The sequence below is a fragment of the Gopherus evgoodei genome, chromosome 5 (genome assembly GCF_007399415.2).
Source record: "Gopherus evgoodei ecotype Sinaloan lineage chromosome 5, rGopEvg1_v1.p, whole genome shotgun sequence".
NCBI lineage: Eukaryota > Metazoa > Chordata > Testudines > Testudinidae > Gopherus > Gopherus evgoodei.
The window spans coordinates 73,534,231-73,550,655 of record NC_044326.1 but is presented as its reverse complement, the minus strand read 5'-3'; the positions used below and the strand labels follow the sequence as shown (position 1 = coordinate 73,550,655).

At 42.0% G+C, this 16,425-nt stretch overlaps 1 protein-coding gene across 1 annotated transcript in view; it reads left to right on the top strand.

Moving 5' to 3' along the window:
• Positions 1-16,425, top strand: part of PALLD (palladin, cytoskeletal associated protein) — a 340,242-nt gene that overhangs the window by 271,274 nt on the left and 52,543 nt on the right. Inside the window, 1 exon segment of the mRNA XM_030563213.1 lies at positions 15,095-15,230. Coding sequence (XP_030419073.1) covers positions 15,095-15,230 — 136 coding nt within the window.

The following is a 16,425-nucleotide window of genomic DNA, read 5'->3' as shown; positions in this document are numbered from 1 at the left end:
CCCACTAAATCATCCCAGCCAGGGCATTGTCAAGCCAGGCCTTAAAAACCTCTAAGGATGGAGATTCCACCACCTCCATAGGTAACCCATTCCAGTGCTTCACCACCCTCCTAGTGAAACAGTGTTTCCTAATATCCAACCTAAACCTTCCCCACTGCAACTTGAAACTATTGCTTCTCGTTCAGTCATCTGCCACCACTGAGATCACAGCCTAGCTCCATCCTCTTTGGAACCCCCTTCAGGTAGTTGAAGGCTGCTCTCAAATCCCCCCTCACTTTTCTCTTCTGCAGACTAAATAACCCGATTTCCTCAGCCTCGCCTCATAAATTATGTGCCTCAGCCGCCTTATCATTTTCATTGTCCTCCCCTGGACTCTCTCCAATTTGTCCACAGATATCCACATCAAATATTCACAGCTCATGTTTATGTATATGGTCTTCAATTGATAGTTCACCCTCTTCTGCCTCTGTACTGGCTTCCTGCGACAATGGTAGTCAAAGATCTGAAAAAAAGACTGCTTAGTCTTGTGTCAGACTCTGTAATATAATCTAAATAACTTGTCATCCAGATGAGTTGGAATTCTTGTGGAATATTTTTAAAAGTGATACTTCTTGGTGTTCTGATCACATTAGTATATACTGTATATTTGTAATATTTCTTTGACGCGCTCTTCATTTGAATGTAATGAAGAAATATTATATTCAGATTCAGAACTGGCTGGATTATTTTGGTATTTTTTTCATCGAAAAAAACTTTTTGATTAAATTGAAATGTTCAAAAATTTAGTTATATTTTTGTTGAAGGTCTTAGTATTAAATTTTTAAAAATTGAAAATGGAAAAAAAAGGAATTTTTTGTCTCATTTTGGTGGGCAAAATCCTACTTTCTCTTACTTTTTAACTTATTTTCCACTGGGGAGAAACGATTGTGAATGGAGAATATAAAATACAGAAAGTGTTCTCCCCCCGCCCCCACTGAAAGAAAACAATTGAAAATTTTTGAAAAATGTTCAAAAAATTGTTTTGGAATTTATCTATCAAAAATATGATGGAAAATGTTCAATTAAATGAGAAAAAATTCATTTATTTAAAAAAAAAGTTCATGAAATATACTTACTTGTTCTGGACCAGCTCTATCCAAGGTTCAAGCAAAGCATGTAGCCCCCCACAACTCTATTTCATAGGGTTCCCCATTTCATAGCCACCGTTGAGCATGCAGCCGTCTTTCCATTTCCTCATAATGGATTTGCTGTGCCAACTGGGTACAAATATGGACTAGAGAATAAGTAATGTGTCTAGATTGGGGGGGTGGGGGGTGTTTGGATAGGGTTACAGACAGTGCTTAATTTGTAATTAGAGGTGCTGGGGCTCAAGCAATTTTTTTTTTTTTTACATTCATAACTGAGGCAGTAAGCCCAGAGGTGCTGGGGCTATGAACTGCCAAGCCTAGAGGTGCCAAGACTCAGCCCTGTCAAGCCCTGGCACAAATTAAACATGGGTTACAGACAAAAAGGATGGAAGTTTCCTGTAAAACGGAAGGCAAGAGAACATGTGATTGAAGTAGCCCACATAAGGTCAAAGTATCAAAGGAGACATCCTGAGCTCTCATGAGTCTGACGTCAGCATACAGCAACTCTTATTCCATACCCTCATTCCTGTTTGCTCTAGCTCAAACAGGAATTAATTCACGGAAGTCCTATGGCCTGTGTTATGCAGGAGGTCAGACAAGATGATCACAGTGGTCACTTCTGGCCATACAAACTATGAATCTAGGAATGAATTACGTGGCATGGAAATATGAGCAAGAAATAACACAATGGGTTGAAATGACAATGGAATAGGATTCCCATGAGTTAGGGAGCCCCCAGAAGCTATGGGTTTGGCAGCAATGTCTGAACCAGTTTGTTTGATATGGTTTCTAGTTGGATGGTTTTGATGAACTAATTTGCTGCGAATGTATAGATTTATAGTCTGACTATCCAGAATTGTGAAAAACAACAAAAAGCTAATTGAGTAGATTTCTGGGTCTACTTCACAAATGTCTGACATTCAGATAAAATGAAGAACAGTTCTGGATATAATAGTTCAGAGTGGTCTGACCTTTTCAATGCTGTGGGCCAGATGCTAGTTTTGGGGCACTTTCATGGGCCATATACAGAAATATTCCAGATTCTAGAATCAGATCTTTTTTTAGGATTTGGGATTTAGCCTTTAAAACATTTCTGTGTAAGGTTAAGAAGTGATAAAATTAAATGTCTATATTCAAGATAGGGGTGCCCCCAGGAATATTTCAAATGGTACACATGTCCCTACCCCTCCCGACTCAGGGAGGAGACTCTGGACAGGGCTTCACTGTGGTCAGTGCACTGTCTCTGCAGAGGTAAAATTCCCCGTCCCCAATGCCTGTGAGAAGGGATGGGGTGCCAGCTGCACTAACCCTAGGGAAGGCAGAAACAGGGAACCATGAAGTGAGAGGACAGGGAATCCAACCTCTCCCCCACCCACCACACCCAACCAGCTCGCAGGCTGCACAGACCCAGCAGCTGCCTCCTCCCCTCCTGACAATGCCTGGGACAATAGTGCAGGCAGCCCATGGCCAGGGACCCACCGCCCTTACTGAGTATGATGGGCTGGGGTGCCCATATTCCTGCCCAACAGGTGAGCCCCTACTGGAGTCCTGGTGCTGTGAGCTGGGAGGGGAGGGGACTGGAGGCCTCAGCACTTACCTAGCCTCCAGCCCCAGGTGGGGCAGCTGCAGGGATGGGGGCTACAGCTTGTATGCTGGGGCTTTCCATGAGGAGTTGAACTGCAGGGGACTATGTGGCACTGGGACAAATCTGAGTGAGAAACACTGCAATTTAGTTGGAGTTGGTCCTGCTTTGAGCAGGGGGTTAGACTAGATGACTTCTTCCGGACTCTTCCAACCCTAATTTTCTGTGATTCTATGATCTACCATGTGCTGGCATTCTGTATGGTACACATTGTTTTGTTTGTTTGTTTTACAAAGGTATTAAGCAAGGGCAGTGCTTGAAGTAACAAAAATCAAATTGTTTTCAACAGCAGTTGAACAATAATGTTTTCATATTTTCCCCCACCATCAGCCTGACTATCCCAGAGCCCTCAAGGGAATCCCAAGCACTCTGCCAGTTCTGCTCTCTATTTTATGCGTCCCAGCCCTTTCCACACTCCCCTCTCTCAGCTCTACTCCCCATTTCACACAGTCCAGTCTCTTCTCCCTGTTCTACACTCCCACAGCCTGGCTTCCCTTCCACACTTCCCCTCCTCCCAACTTGGCTCCCCTTCCGTCAGGCCACTGGTTGGATCACCTCGTACTGGTTCATCATTAAATATTTATTTGCACAATTTTACTAAGAAAAAATGTCAATTGAATAAAATACTTAGTGCTGCCAAGATGGTCAAACCACTTTACAGTCACTAACACTTTCACCTAGTGAGACTAGTGAGGGACATAGTGATCACTTTACCTATCCATCAAATGCAGCCACATTTGGGATGGAACACAGTTGTTTTTACCACCGTATAGTAACATTTAGAGAGGAAGTGAAGAATGCTTTAGTCAATTAACATTTCAGAGAGAAATAATGGGGGCTGAATATTGTTTATTTCTGAGTTGGAATTTGGCCGATATCCTATTGCTCAATCCTTGTTCTTGGGGGTCTCTGTTTTTCCTATTCTAAAGAACTCTATGTATTAGTAGATTTATTGGTCCAGCTCAGCCTTCAGGTATTTATTGGTCCAGCTCAGCCTTCAGCTATTAACTTCAAGGGGAAATACACATACTGACAGAATCCAAAATTGTGCCCGTTTTGTTTACTGACAGAAATGTATGGAGGCTGGAACCTAAGTTTCATCAGCCATCACAACAAAAGTTTGATACAAACCCAGATTTTTCTCTGATTTGCACCCATGCACGTCAGTAAGTTTGGATGGGTGTCACTGACAGCAAAATTTTGGCCCACAGAGCGATTCTATAAATGCAAAGTGTAAACCACTAGAAAGAAAGCATGGAATTACTGTCTGACAATGACAGATGGTATCCCTTTCAAAGTAGAATAAACATGCATTTTCAGTTACGAATATATCAGTTTAAAAGAATCTTGACTATAGGACATATCTAGTTCTTTCTTTCAAGCAGTTGCATTCTTCAGTAATGTTGCCTAGGTCACTAACAGAGGAAAATATCATGATGCACAGAGTTTTTAAAAGGACATGACTGTTGACTTAACTTTGTACTTGCTGTTGCTATTTAACTAAATCTTTTTAAGAGAAAAGAAAACATCCCTTTGGAACACTTCTGTAAAATTAACATAAACAATATTTTTCATCATTGCTGATGCTAATTGTAATTGCTGTTTCCATGCTCTTCAAAACTATAAATCAAAGCATTATGAGGATAAGGAAGAGAGAGAACAGGAGAGAACAGTGCAATGTTTTTGCCTTTACTTGAGCCAAAGCAGCTGGTCAGCTCTTCCAGTCTTATTCTGTACATTGAACTTTGCCTCAGTAACTATTGATATGCCAAATGTTTTACTGACCTCCAGGTTCCCTGCATATGTCAGTGATGATAGTGAGCATCATAAGGGACAGCCACCCATGTACATGCTGTCACCATATAACTCTCGGAAAAAAATCCAAAAATGTCAAACCATTTTGAGATTTTGGTTTGAGATAATTTTTTGAAATTTCCTTCAATTTTATTGAACCAAAAATAAATCGAGACAAAAATCTTTAAAAACTGGTTAAAGCTGAAATAAAATGTGTTTTGTTTTGGGTTGAACAAAATGTCTCATTCAACCCCAAATTAAACTTTTTTACTTTTTGATACTCTGAGAATTCCAAAAAAATCTCATTTTCAGTTTGACCCAAATGAAATGTGGTGATGGTTTGTGGTTTTTTTATTTTTGTTTTTTGTTGGTTTGTTTTTAATTGCTGGTGAAAACATCCATTATTCTCAGTGTGAGAATTTCTTTACTTGTGAGTTACTCAAGGCTAAGTAAAGTACAGACCAAGAATTTTACGTCAAGGGGAAAGACATTCGAGGTTGGTGCAGTAGCCAAAATCCTGACTTCCTGCATCTTAACCGTGGTTGCATCTGGAAGGCTTTATTTTCCAGATGCTTTTTATCCATTTCTTTTTCCAAATGATTGCTGAAGATGCATATGCAAAACATTTAAAAATGACCAGTCACTTACTGTCAGTCTAATCTAAACAAACCGGTGATGCACGTGCACTCTGTTGGAGAGAGGGAGTGTGTTCTGATTGATTTACCTTGTTTTGTAGCTTTTTTGGCCTACCAGCCTGGCTAGTATCCTTTACATGTTGTCCCTGTTGGCCAAAGCACAGAACTTTACTTCAGACAAATAATTTATGAAGGGATGTCACATATATGTCTGTAAATCAGTCACAGGAGCTTCTTTTCTTTTTATTCAGATATTAATTGATTTTGTATATAAAAACAAGTTATGGTGTGTTGGTGGCAGGGGTGCTTAGTGCACTAACCTTTCAACAATTGGAGACCAAGGTTGATTTTGGATAAATCACAAATATGACTGAGTTTGGCCTCCTGTCAGTCCCTAGTGGATGTTTGTTCACATCACATGTATTTGGCACGTTTGTCAGTCACTGCTCAAGAGAGACCCAAGACTGCAATAACTAGAGTGTTTCAGACTAGGATCCATGGGTGTGTTGAGTAGGGAAATCCGCATGTGTCCTCCTTCTCTACCTTTGGCTCTAGTCAATGCTATATTATTTTCTTCATTTTCATGACTATCCATTCCAAACACAACCTTTACAATAGATTTATTTTGCCTAGATTACCAGAATTTCAGAAAGGGCTGAATTTTTGATTTTTAATTGAAATCAAATGTGTATGCCCGTCCTTGGAAAAATGTTTCACAATGGATATGACATAATCTCAATTATAGGAGGCACTCAGGCCCAGATCTTCAAAGACATTTAGCCTCCTTCCCATTGAAATCAATGGAAGTTAGGTGCCTAAATATCTTTACTGATTGGGTCCTCAGATACTTGTGGTGATGAATGACAATATGAAAACCTAAGTAAGTTGGTAATTTGCACAAGTGGAGTGGGCTTGATCTGAAACTAAAAAAAAAAATGGTTGTGGTTTTTATTAGGTGAAAATGCCTTTTAATTGCATGCCTTGCAGAAATGACAGTCTTGGGTGATATGACAGTCTTTTAGGTGAGTGGCTCCCTTTTTGTTGCTGAATCTCTGAAAAAAGGCTCAAATGTGCTGGGAAATATGTATTGTACATACCTGGTTTCATCCTAGCTGATCTATGGGTAAGACTGATTTTTAATCAGTCTCTTGCCTTTCTTGTTAAGATCCTTTCCTGGGGGAAGTAGGTGAACTTTTTGTTACCTTTGTTTCATTTTGAGGGTATCATCCCTTAGTCAAGACTCTGCCGTAGGCAGTCCTTCATTAAATCAAGTGCATTTAATTAGTACTACTGAAAGGAGCTGAATTTGGGGGGGTTAAAACCTCATAATATGTATGACAAGACCAAACTAAAAACATTTGTTCTTTATGTGCAGCTGCAGCTTCAAAGCTTGTGACCAATGCTTACCATAATTCCACATTTTAAAGTAATTGAAAATACTTTACATGGATGGGAATTTGCTGTGTGCCAGAAGCCAGAACAGACTTTTGTAAGGCATTGGCTATAAAAGGAGAATCAAATTAATGTTCATTTGGATTTCTGTGAAACTAAGCAACATTGATGGCAAAAAAGAACACATCCTTGGGACTGTAACAACCACCAGTCTGTTGCCCTTGTTTACTCTGTCAAAACAGTGGGAAGGAGGAGTGGAAAGAATCCCATCCAATGTGCACACTGTAATCAAAGCATGAAGTGTTGCTGGTTTGGCCTGCTTTCTAAATAAATGTTACAGAGAGTATTCAAAATAGGCTGGAATTGAGCCAAGGTTCCAAAATTCTCTGCTTTCAAAAGTTTCTGCATGTGAAATAATTAAAAGTAAAATATGTGGAGTGTCTATGGGAAGTTTTCCTGCACCCTCTCTGGCCAAAAGAATTCAAATTTATATGCTTGAAGTTATGCATCTAAATCCAGATCTGGGCCCCTAAATAAGAGGGAGGTTTGGAGGTGCTGAGCTCCTTTGAAGCTCCCTTTGAAGTCAGTGGAAATTTTGGACTGATTTTGAAAGACAGCGTAAAATTTTCAGCCACAGTTTTGTCCTAACAGTTATTTGCACCTATATTTTAAGTCTGCCTGTTCTTATTGTGTCCTACAGCTTTAATCCTCCCACTGTGCACTGAAAATCACATTAGATAAAAAATTCACATTCAAATGCACAAATAAATTAGCAGTATTTTGTCTGTTGTTCCCTAGAATAGGCTAAACATGGGCATGGGAGCAGCCACGAACAAGAAGAAAATTCTCAGGACACACTATGTCCAGATAAGTACATAGGGTTGGTGAAACCACTTCAAAAGCCAGTGAATAGATGGTTTGGGTGACAACCAAAGCAGTAGAATGGTAATCACTTGAGGTGGTGGTCTGAACTGATTGCAACAACCATGGGGGGAACTGGTGTTGCATGTTACGGGGGGCCATGCCTTGGAGGGTAGACTGTAAATCCAGTGGTGAATGAGATGAGTGGGCACCGGCAGGGCTGCCCAGAGGGGGAGGGCAAGTGGGGCAATCTGCCCCAGGCCCCTGGCTCCAAAGGGGCTCCCTCCCCAGCCCAGCCCGACCCAGTCTCTTCCCCTCTCCCGGAGCCTCAGCACAACCAGCAGCATCCCTGGACAGCAGCACAGCGTGGCTCCGGCGGGGCCCTTGAGCTCCGCCCCACTCAGAGTTGCGTGGTAAGGGGGCGGGGCTGCGAGCTCCAGCAGGGCCTGAGCTCAGCTCCCTGCGCTCAGCCTGGAGCTCGCAGCCCCGCCCCCTCACCATGTGGCAGTGAGCAAGGAGGAGCTCAGGCCCTGCTGGAGCTCGCAGTTCCGCCCCCTTACCAGCGTCTCTGAGCAGGGCGGAGCAAGGGGCCCTGCCGGGGCCACACTGCCTCTGTTGAGGAAAGCTCCTGGATGGGCTGAGGCTCTTGGTGATGGGGAAGCTGGGGGGGGTAAGCGGTCGGAGCTCGGGAGAGTTGGCTGCAGGACAGGAACTCCCAGGGACAGGGAGGGGACAGAGGTTGGATGGGGCCAGGGAATGGGGGGGTTGGATTGTGGGCATTGTGGGGGGGAGTCTGTCAGGACTCAATGGGGGGTGGGGATTAGATAGGGATTGGGGCAGTCGGGACAGGGAGCAGTGGTGGGGTCCCAGGGTGGTGGTGGGGGGTGTGGGTCTCTGGGGAACGGTGAGGGGACAAGGTGCAGCATGGGTTGGGGATTCTGAGGGGGGCGGGCATTCAGGGGCAGGAAGTGGGTGGGGGTCAGATGGGGGCAGGGTCAGGCTGTTTGGGAGGCACAGCCTTCCCTACCCTAAAGCTCATTCAGCAGTTTGAGGCTTGCAGAAGAGCCAAGCTCTTAGCTTTTCCATTAGGGCTACCATCCCTTTCACTTCTCAAATGCCAAATTATAGTCTATATTTAATTTCAGTGCCATAGGGAGATTCATGTCAGGGAAGGGTAGCTGCATTTAAAATTAGCCACTGGGGGAGGGATCACATGAGAAGAGCAATATACTTCCCAACCCTACCAAGGGAGACCCCCCACATTCCCCTACATTCCCTGAGGCTCCAGAGGAGTTAATTCAGTGGTTCTCAAACTTTTATACTGGTGACCCCTTTCACATAGCAAACCTCTGAGTGAGACTCCCCACCCTTATAAATTTTGGATTTTTTTTAAGCAGAATTTTTTTATTGTTTCTTTAAACAATCAAACACAGCAAGCCGCAAATATTTGGCCACACACTCTGAAACCCCAAACCATATTCAGGTTTTGGCAGACTAATTTCAGCTTTTCAATTTAAAAAAATACAACAAATTTTGAAAGAAAGCAGACATTGTCTGTGATTTTTTTTCTGCTTTTTAAAATCCCCCCATTTTCGATCCAGAAAAAGTTTTGATGGAAAATATTTGTCCAACCCTTTTAATGAGCTTTAGTGTCTTTTAGCACTAGCTGATGCTGAGAACCAGTGATACTTGTAAAGAAGTTTTCTCAATACTGGGTCTGTGCCAAGATGCAGAAGGTTTATTTTTCCCAGGGCTGCCTGTGGGGGGCGGGGAGCAAGTGGGACAATTTGTACTGGGCCCCACAGGGGCCCCCACAAGAATATAGTATTGTATAGTATTGCAATTTTTTTTATGGAAGGGGCCTCCAAAATTGCTTTGCCCCAGGCCCCCTGAATCTTCTGGGCGGCCCTGGGCACCAGTAGCCACTGGCAGAGCTCCACTGGGAAGGGGCAGTGATTTGTGGCAATGGCATACCTAATCCCTAATGGGGCCAAAGCTTTGTCTCCTGGGTCTCTCCCATTCCCTAAGGTCCCTGCAGTGTTGTTTCTCTTCTGTCTTTGCTATATAATAGCTTGACCATCCTTATGACCATACACACCGTCTTTCTATTTTTCTCCATTTTCTTGTAGCCATATCGAAGTTCGTGTCAAAAAATGTGTGTTTGAAAAGGTAACTTTTTTGGTGTACCTAAATGTGATTTAAGAAAGGGGGACAGAATCATAGAAGATCAGGGTTGGAAGAGACCTCAGGAGGTCATCTAGTCCAACCCCTGCTCAAAGCAGGACCAATGCCAACTAAATCATCCCAGCCAGGACTTTGTCAAGCCGGGCCTCCACCACCTGCCTAGGTAACCCATTCCAGTGCTTCACCAGTCTCCTAATGAAATAGTGTTTCCTAATATCCAACCTAGACCTCCCCTGCTGCAACTTGAGACCATTGTTCCTTGTTCTGTTATCTGCCACCACTGAGAACAGCTGAGCTCCATCCTCTTTGGAACAGGAATAGATCATCTCCATGAGGGGTCACAGCGCTCTCATCTCCCCTTCTCTGTCCAGCTCCAGTCCAAAACAGTGCAGAATTGTTATAAGGCATATCTATTTGCTAAGGCTTTTGAGGGTTGCTAGCTGTATACATTTTTTTATAGTTTATATGTCAAAGGCAGGTTGCCTAAAGTAGTTACCTCATTATTTGATTAATGTTTTATAAATCTACATACATTTTGTTGATAAACATATTGTTACCCCCTTTGACTCAAGAATGTGGCCAAAGATCAGGGCCCTGGAGGTTGTTTCTGTTACAAGTAGAAATTGATGAGTGAGATGGGTATCTGTGATGCAGTTCTGTTTGTTTACAAAGAATGTACAGAGGCCTGTTTCTCTGAACACTGGAGGAATCAAATAGGAGATAGCTTCTTTGCTCTCAGTTCCAACTCCTTTTCAATCAGCCTTGGCCAAAAAGCTCTGTAAGATTTTCTCAGGGCTGAGCTCTGAGTGCTTGTTCAGGTTGTCACTGGCTTTCTGCTCCTTCTCTGTATCCTGGTCCAATCTTAACAGTTAGGTCAACATAGCGACAGTGCTCAGGGGTGTGAAAAATCCACAGCCCTCAGCACCACAGCTATGTCAACCTAATCAATCTAGCTACCATTGCTTATGGAGGTAGAGTTCCTACAGTGCCATAGCTGTAGTGCCTGCAGTGTATGCAGGGCCTCTGTCTGTTTCTGTGGTGTCTTTCTTTCTGTTTCGCTCTTTCTCTCTGACATGCACATCTCTATTAAAACCAATACTCAGCCAACCCTCTCTCCCGTATAGTTCAAATTCCTGAGTGGTCTCACATGTGCCTTTGTTTTTGGGCATGAGTTTGTTCTGGGAAGTGTGTCTGTCTTTTGGGTGGGGCTGCTATTGTTTTATAGAAGTGCTGTAGTTTTTCTTACCGCTATCTTAAATGAAAGGTGGCGGTTACGGCCAATAGGTTTAATGCCATTTTACCCAGCCCAAAACAGTATGCAGACTTTCCTGGACCAATGTTATCTTGCCTTGACCTCACCAAGCCTAAGCCTTGGATGACCACACTCCTTCCATGCGAGCTCCCATGTGCTGTGCAAAACTGAAATAGTGCTGGCATGGGGGAAGCATAACACCTCTCTTTTCATGAAACTCGCATAGCTTTCTTGGGCTTATTGTAGTTTATACCTTTTTGGACATGTGTGTGCCAGATAGAGCGTGGGATGATCGGGACCTAGATATATTTTGCTAAGCTGCTTCTTGAATTTAGTGATTTAAAATATGACATTGTAGCATGTGATATGAAAGGTTTTTTTTTAATGTATTGCTGTATATTAGTCACTTGTGATTTGCTTCTCAAAATAGCCTGTATGTCACCAGCTTCTGTGAAAAATGTTATCCTTTTTAAACAGTAACCTATCTATTTCCCCACTCTATTAATTTACTTTCAAGTAGCAGAATATAAAATGTTTCAAGCAGAAAGAGTCCAATTATAGTCTTCTGCATCAATTCACTTGTTTCCTTATTGGTTTCTGACAGTTCATTTTTACTATACCAGCTTAATAAACACTAAAATTATAGTACAAGACTATATATGAGGAATGACCTGCTCCCTCTATCCTGGAAACATGACTGCAGTTGATAGAAATATTTTCAGGTAACTACCTGATACTTGGTATCTCCATTTTATTATTAATTTTAAAAGATCCAGCACCAGCAGCTGACAAGTTAGTTATGTATTGACAGGAAGATGGACTGAGATGCTCTAACCCCATTGGAATCTTTTTCCATCTTTATCATCTGTGAATCCTAAATTCCAAATAATTTTAAATGTTCCTAGCAAGAGAAAGAAATCATGTTCTCCTGGTTTGTGCTATCATCCCAATAATGTTTTCACAATAGGAGAAAAGTTTCACTTTTAAATAAAAATGGGTCCGGACCAAAACCCCAGGTCTAAACACCCCAAAGTGTATGGATGTTTTGAATCTGACCTGGATCTAGTTACATATTTTGCAAAGCGTTTCTTTTTATAATGGGCTACATCAAAATCAGAGATCTGAAAACCCTCAAAAACTGGGGTGTTGAAAATCCAGCACTGAGCCGGTATCAGAGGTTACAGTGGCATTATACTACTTCATCAGTCTGTAGATGGGAATCCTGGTATGCTACTGTTTTAAAAATGCAGAGACTGACCGAAGTGTTCAGTTCCACACTGCTTAAACTGAATAAGTATATCCTGGTCTACACTAGAAAATTTAACCATTATTTTCAGTAGTGAATCCCTTGTACAAGTACTGAAAATGGTTTTGATGCTAGTGCAGACTAGACAAAACCATTTGCAATCACTCCAGATAGTGGGACTGAGCAGGGCTGCCCAGGGGGTGGGGGGCAAGTGGGGCAATCTGCCCCAGGCCCTGAGTCCTGCAGGGGCCCCCACTAGAATATAGTATTCTCTAGCATTGCAACTTTTTTTATGGAAGGGACCCCCAAAGTTGCTTTGCCCCAGGCCTCCTGAATCCTCTGGGCAGCCCTGGGACTGAGACTTTCTGAAAGCGTGATCATGCTTTCTGCAATAGTATGGAGAACAGCTTTGTTCTTTGTATACCAGCATTTAAACAGTTGTTTTCCCATCATGAGGCCACACTTTTGAAAAGTGCTTTCAGTGCTGGTTCAGTTTCCCAGTGTAAAAGCAGGTTCTGGGGCTGACTAGTCTTTCAGAAACAGTATTGCCATGTCATTTTCCAGCTGTTTAAGGAAGAGAAAACTTTGTTACACACTATATATTCACAAATGGTAACATGAGTTAATTATAGTGCTGAGGCTACACCACTGTAGTTAAGATTGCATCACAACTTCTCCTTAAATGTTGACCTTCTACGGGGTCTATACTACAGACAGACAACCAGGGCTATCCTGGGCCACTTGACTTGGGCTCACAGTAAGGGGCTGTTTAATTTTGGTGTAGACGTTCAGGCTCATGCTGCCTGCCACCCAAGCTCTGGGATTTTCCCACCTTGCAGTGTCCTAGAGCCTGGGCTCCAGCCAAAGCCCAAACATTTATACTGCAACTAAACAGACCTTTAGCTTGAGCCCCATGAGCTTGAGTCACTTGGCATGGGAAAGCCAGGGGCTTTTAATTGCAGTCTAGACATACCCTAAGTCTTCTAAAATCAACATGCTATGTCAGATTCCTTTGATATTTGGTGTGCCTCAGGAGAATATGGGATATGGTTAGTGATCCTAATTTGGGATCATATGAGCTGGAGTTAAAGCGACATTCGATCCTCCAAAACATTTTCCAAAAAGTTTTTAAATTTCTTTTTTGTGGAGCCAGGGGTCAAACTATTGATGTGGTGTGAGTCAAAATGGACTCAATCTGTCCAGTTTTACCCAAGGCAGTGCATGGCATCCACTAAATCTTTGGGCGATTAAACTGAGCACGGTATTTAAGGAGATGTTCACTTCTTTGCTTGTGCAGATTTGCAGTCTGGAAGGATTACAGTGCATATGCACCAGTAAAGGAAAAAGTCATGAGAGCATTTCTATGTAGCTATTTTATATTTGCCTGGGTAGTTTGAGGGAACATGCTAATGCCTTTGCCCCCATGAACACCCCACCATTGATGTATCTAATCCAAACTTTGTACAATAAAGGTTTAATAGCTCATGTTGCTTGATACATGAGTTCTCTGTTGTAACGTGTTTTTAATTTATGGGGAGGCTTACTGTGAACACAGTAGAATACTCAGCAGGCAGTCTAACCAACATTTTTGTTATGGGGAGGAGCTAGAGGACTTCTGAGGGGAAGTAGAGACCAGGAAAGGGAGAGGGCTTGCAGCTGCAGAAGGGGTGGGAAATAGAAATAGGTGGTGGGCAAGCCTTGGATTGGTGGTTTTTGAGAAAATCTGTACTTTACTAGCTTCTGCTTGCAGTGTGTGTGTGTGTGTGTGTGTGGAGCTAAATTGTAGCGGGGAACACAATCAATGGGTCAGAGCCATAGCTTGGGGGGACTGCTTAAGCTGGGCTGGTGGTGCCCAGCCTATGGGAGGCAGCGCTGGCTGTTTCAGGATGCAAATTGTGGGACATGATATGAACAGCTGCCTAAATGACTACTAACTTCTACCAATAACATAACTTTTCCTAGGCAATTCATTGGCAAAACACTACATTAACACAGAGTTACAGTTGCTTGGTGGTATGTCACCACCTTGTAGAATACTCAGTTAAGCAAAACTCAGACGTCTGAAAATCTTCAACTCTGCCCTCTTTCAGCAGGACCTCATTATGTCCTGTTAAATACATATCTTTACTCTGCCAACCCTACAGGTGCTGAAATGTGCAAGCTCTTCATCTCATTTTGTCACCCATTCGCTCTGACCCAGAGGAATGGCCTGGGAAAAAGTTAGAGATCAAAGACAAAACAGGGCTGGGGACTGTAAGCTATGAAACTGCTTCTTTTGTTTTTGGTTTCTCCTGCATTTGGAGAAGCAGAACTTGGTACCTCTTTGTAAATAAACAAGGTTGCATCAAAGAAAATACCAGACTCCATCAATTTGTACTTCCAACTGGAATGTCCGCAGGGCCCTGACATTTGACCACCCATTCTGGTCGAAAAGGGGCAACAGTATGTACAGTGCACACCTTACTTTCCCTTGCATTCTTGCTCACCTAGTCATGCCTTCTTTACAGGAGCTGTTATCATGTTTGTTGTATTGTCATTGCTAACTTTGCTTGCTATTTTGTGTGTGTGTTATGTTGGCACCCACTTCAGCACCATTTCAACTCCTATTTGAACTAATGCTTGAGGAAAAAAATCAAAAACAAACATTTAAACTTTTGCCATAGAACTGACCCTCAGATCACAACAAAGTGAGTTAGAAGAATAATTGTATGACTTCAAATAAGCTTGGGCATTATTATTGATAACTGTGGTAACAACACGAAGAATATAGTGTAAAAAAAAAAAAGACTATCCGGTTCACAGCTTGAATTTCATGAGTTTGGACAGGGTAGATGAGATCCTGACCCTACTGAAGTCAATGTCAAAAACTCATTGACTTCAGTAAGGGCAGGATTTTACCCAGAAATTTTAAAGTCTTAATGGTTTAATAAAAAACCATTACTTTCCTGTATTGTGTTGCAGGGGATTTCCAAAGAAAACAGGCAGAACTGCTAGGATAGCATCTGATGAAGAGATTCAAGGGACAAAAGATGCTGTCATACAGGACCTGGAAAGAAAACTTCGTTTCAAGGAAGAACTTTTGAACAATGGCCAGCCGGTATTTAAACATAACATGTAACAGGGAGGTTGGGCATATTTTCTCAGATAATTTATTATTTGTATTACAATAGTGCCCAGAGGCTCCATCAGGATTAGGGCCATTGCACTAGGCACAATCCCTACCTCAAAAAGCTTACAATCTAATTTTAAGACAAGACAAAACAAGTGGGTGTAACAAACAATTGGAAGAAATGCTGATAGGAAGCATGTGGTTACAGATTAACCATGTGCACATCTACAGAGTTTTGAGCCAATTATTTTTCTATGCATTGTAAGACATAAATAAAATTAGTCTCTAATTTACCTTTGAGAAAGTTCATCTGTTGTTCAGACACACCACTCTCCCAAACCTTGTGTGAATTTTTCAGTTAAGGGATTGTTTTAAGTGTCTTTGAAACCTTAGTAGTCTAAGAATCAGCTATTGACATCTTTCTTGGGATTTATTTTAAATAATGAAGGTTATTTAAATACTGTAGATTATCATCCCCATTTTGTAAATCGGGCAAAATTTTAAAAAGGATCTAAGTGATACAGAAGTCATTGAAATCTCACTGATAATCAACAGATCTTAGGTTTCTTGGGGTATGTCTACACTGAAAGAAAAGACCTATGGCAGCGAGTCTCAGAGCCTAGGTCAATTCAGGTTACGGGGCTAAAAATAGCAGTGTAGATGTTCTCACTCGGGCTGGAGCCTGGGCTTTGAGACCTCCCCCACTCCCACACACACACACTATTTTTAGCCCAGTGGTGTAAGCCCCATGAGACCAAATTAGTTGACCCAGACTCTGAGACTCACTGCTATTTTTGCTATGTAGATGTACCCTTCGTGCCTAAGTCACTTTTGAAAATTGGACTTAGGCTCCTAAGTCACTAAAGACCTTCTGAATATTTGCCATAGGTAAATAAGAAGCAGAGAAGCTACGTGACTCATCAGAAGTCTGCAGCAGGATTAGATCACAGGACTCTTGAATCCCAGTCTTGTGCTTTGGCTGCAAAACCATCCATTTTAAAATGAACTCAGCTTCTTAAAGCTGAAAGAATTACAGAAACCTATTTTTTTCATCATTTCTGCTCTTTAAATGAAAAGTTTAATTTTGAATCAGTTTCACTTTCATACACTGTCACAATGCTGCAATACTTGATCTGCAAGAAAATGTTTACATGCATGGGAATATTTTTGTTGCAATTTAGAA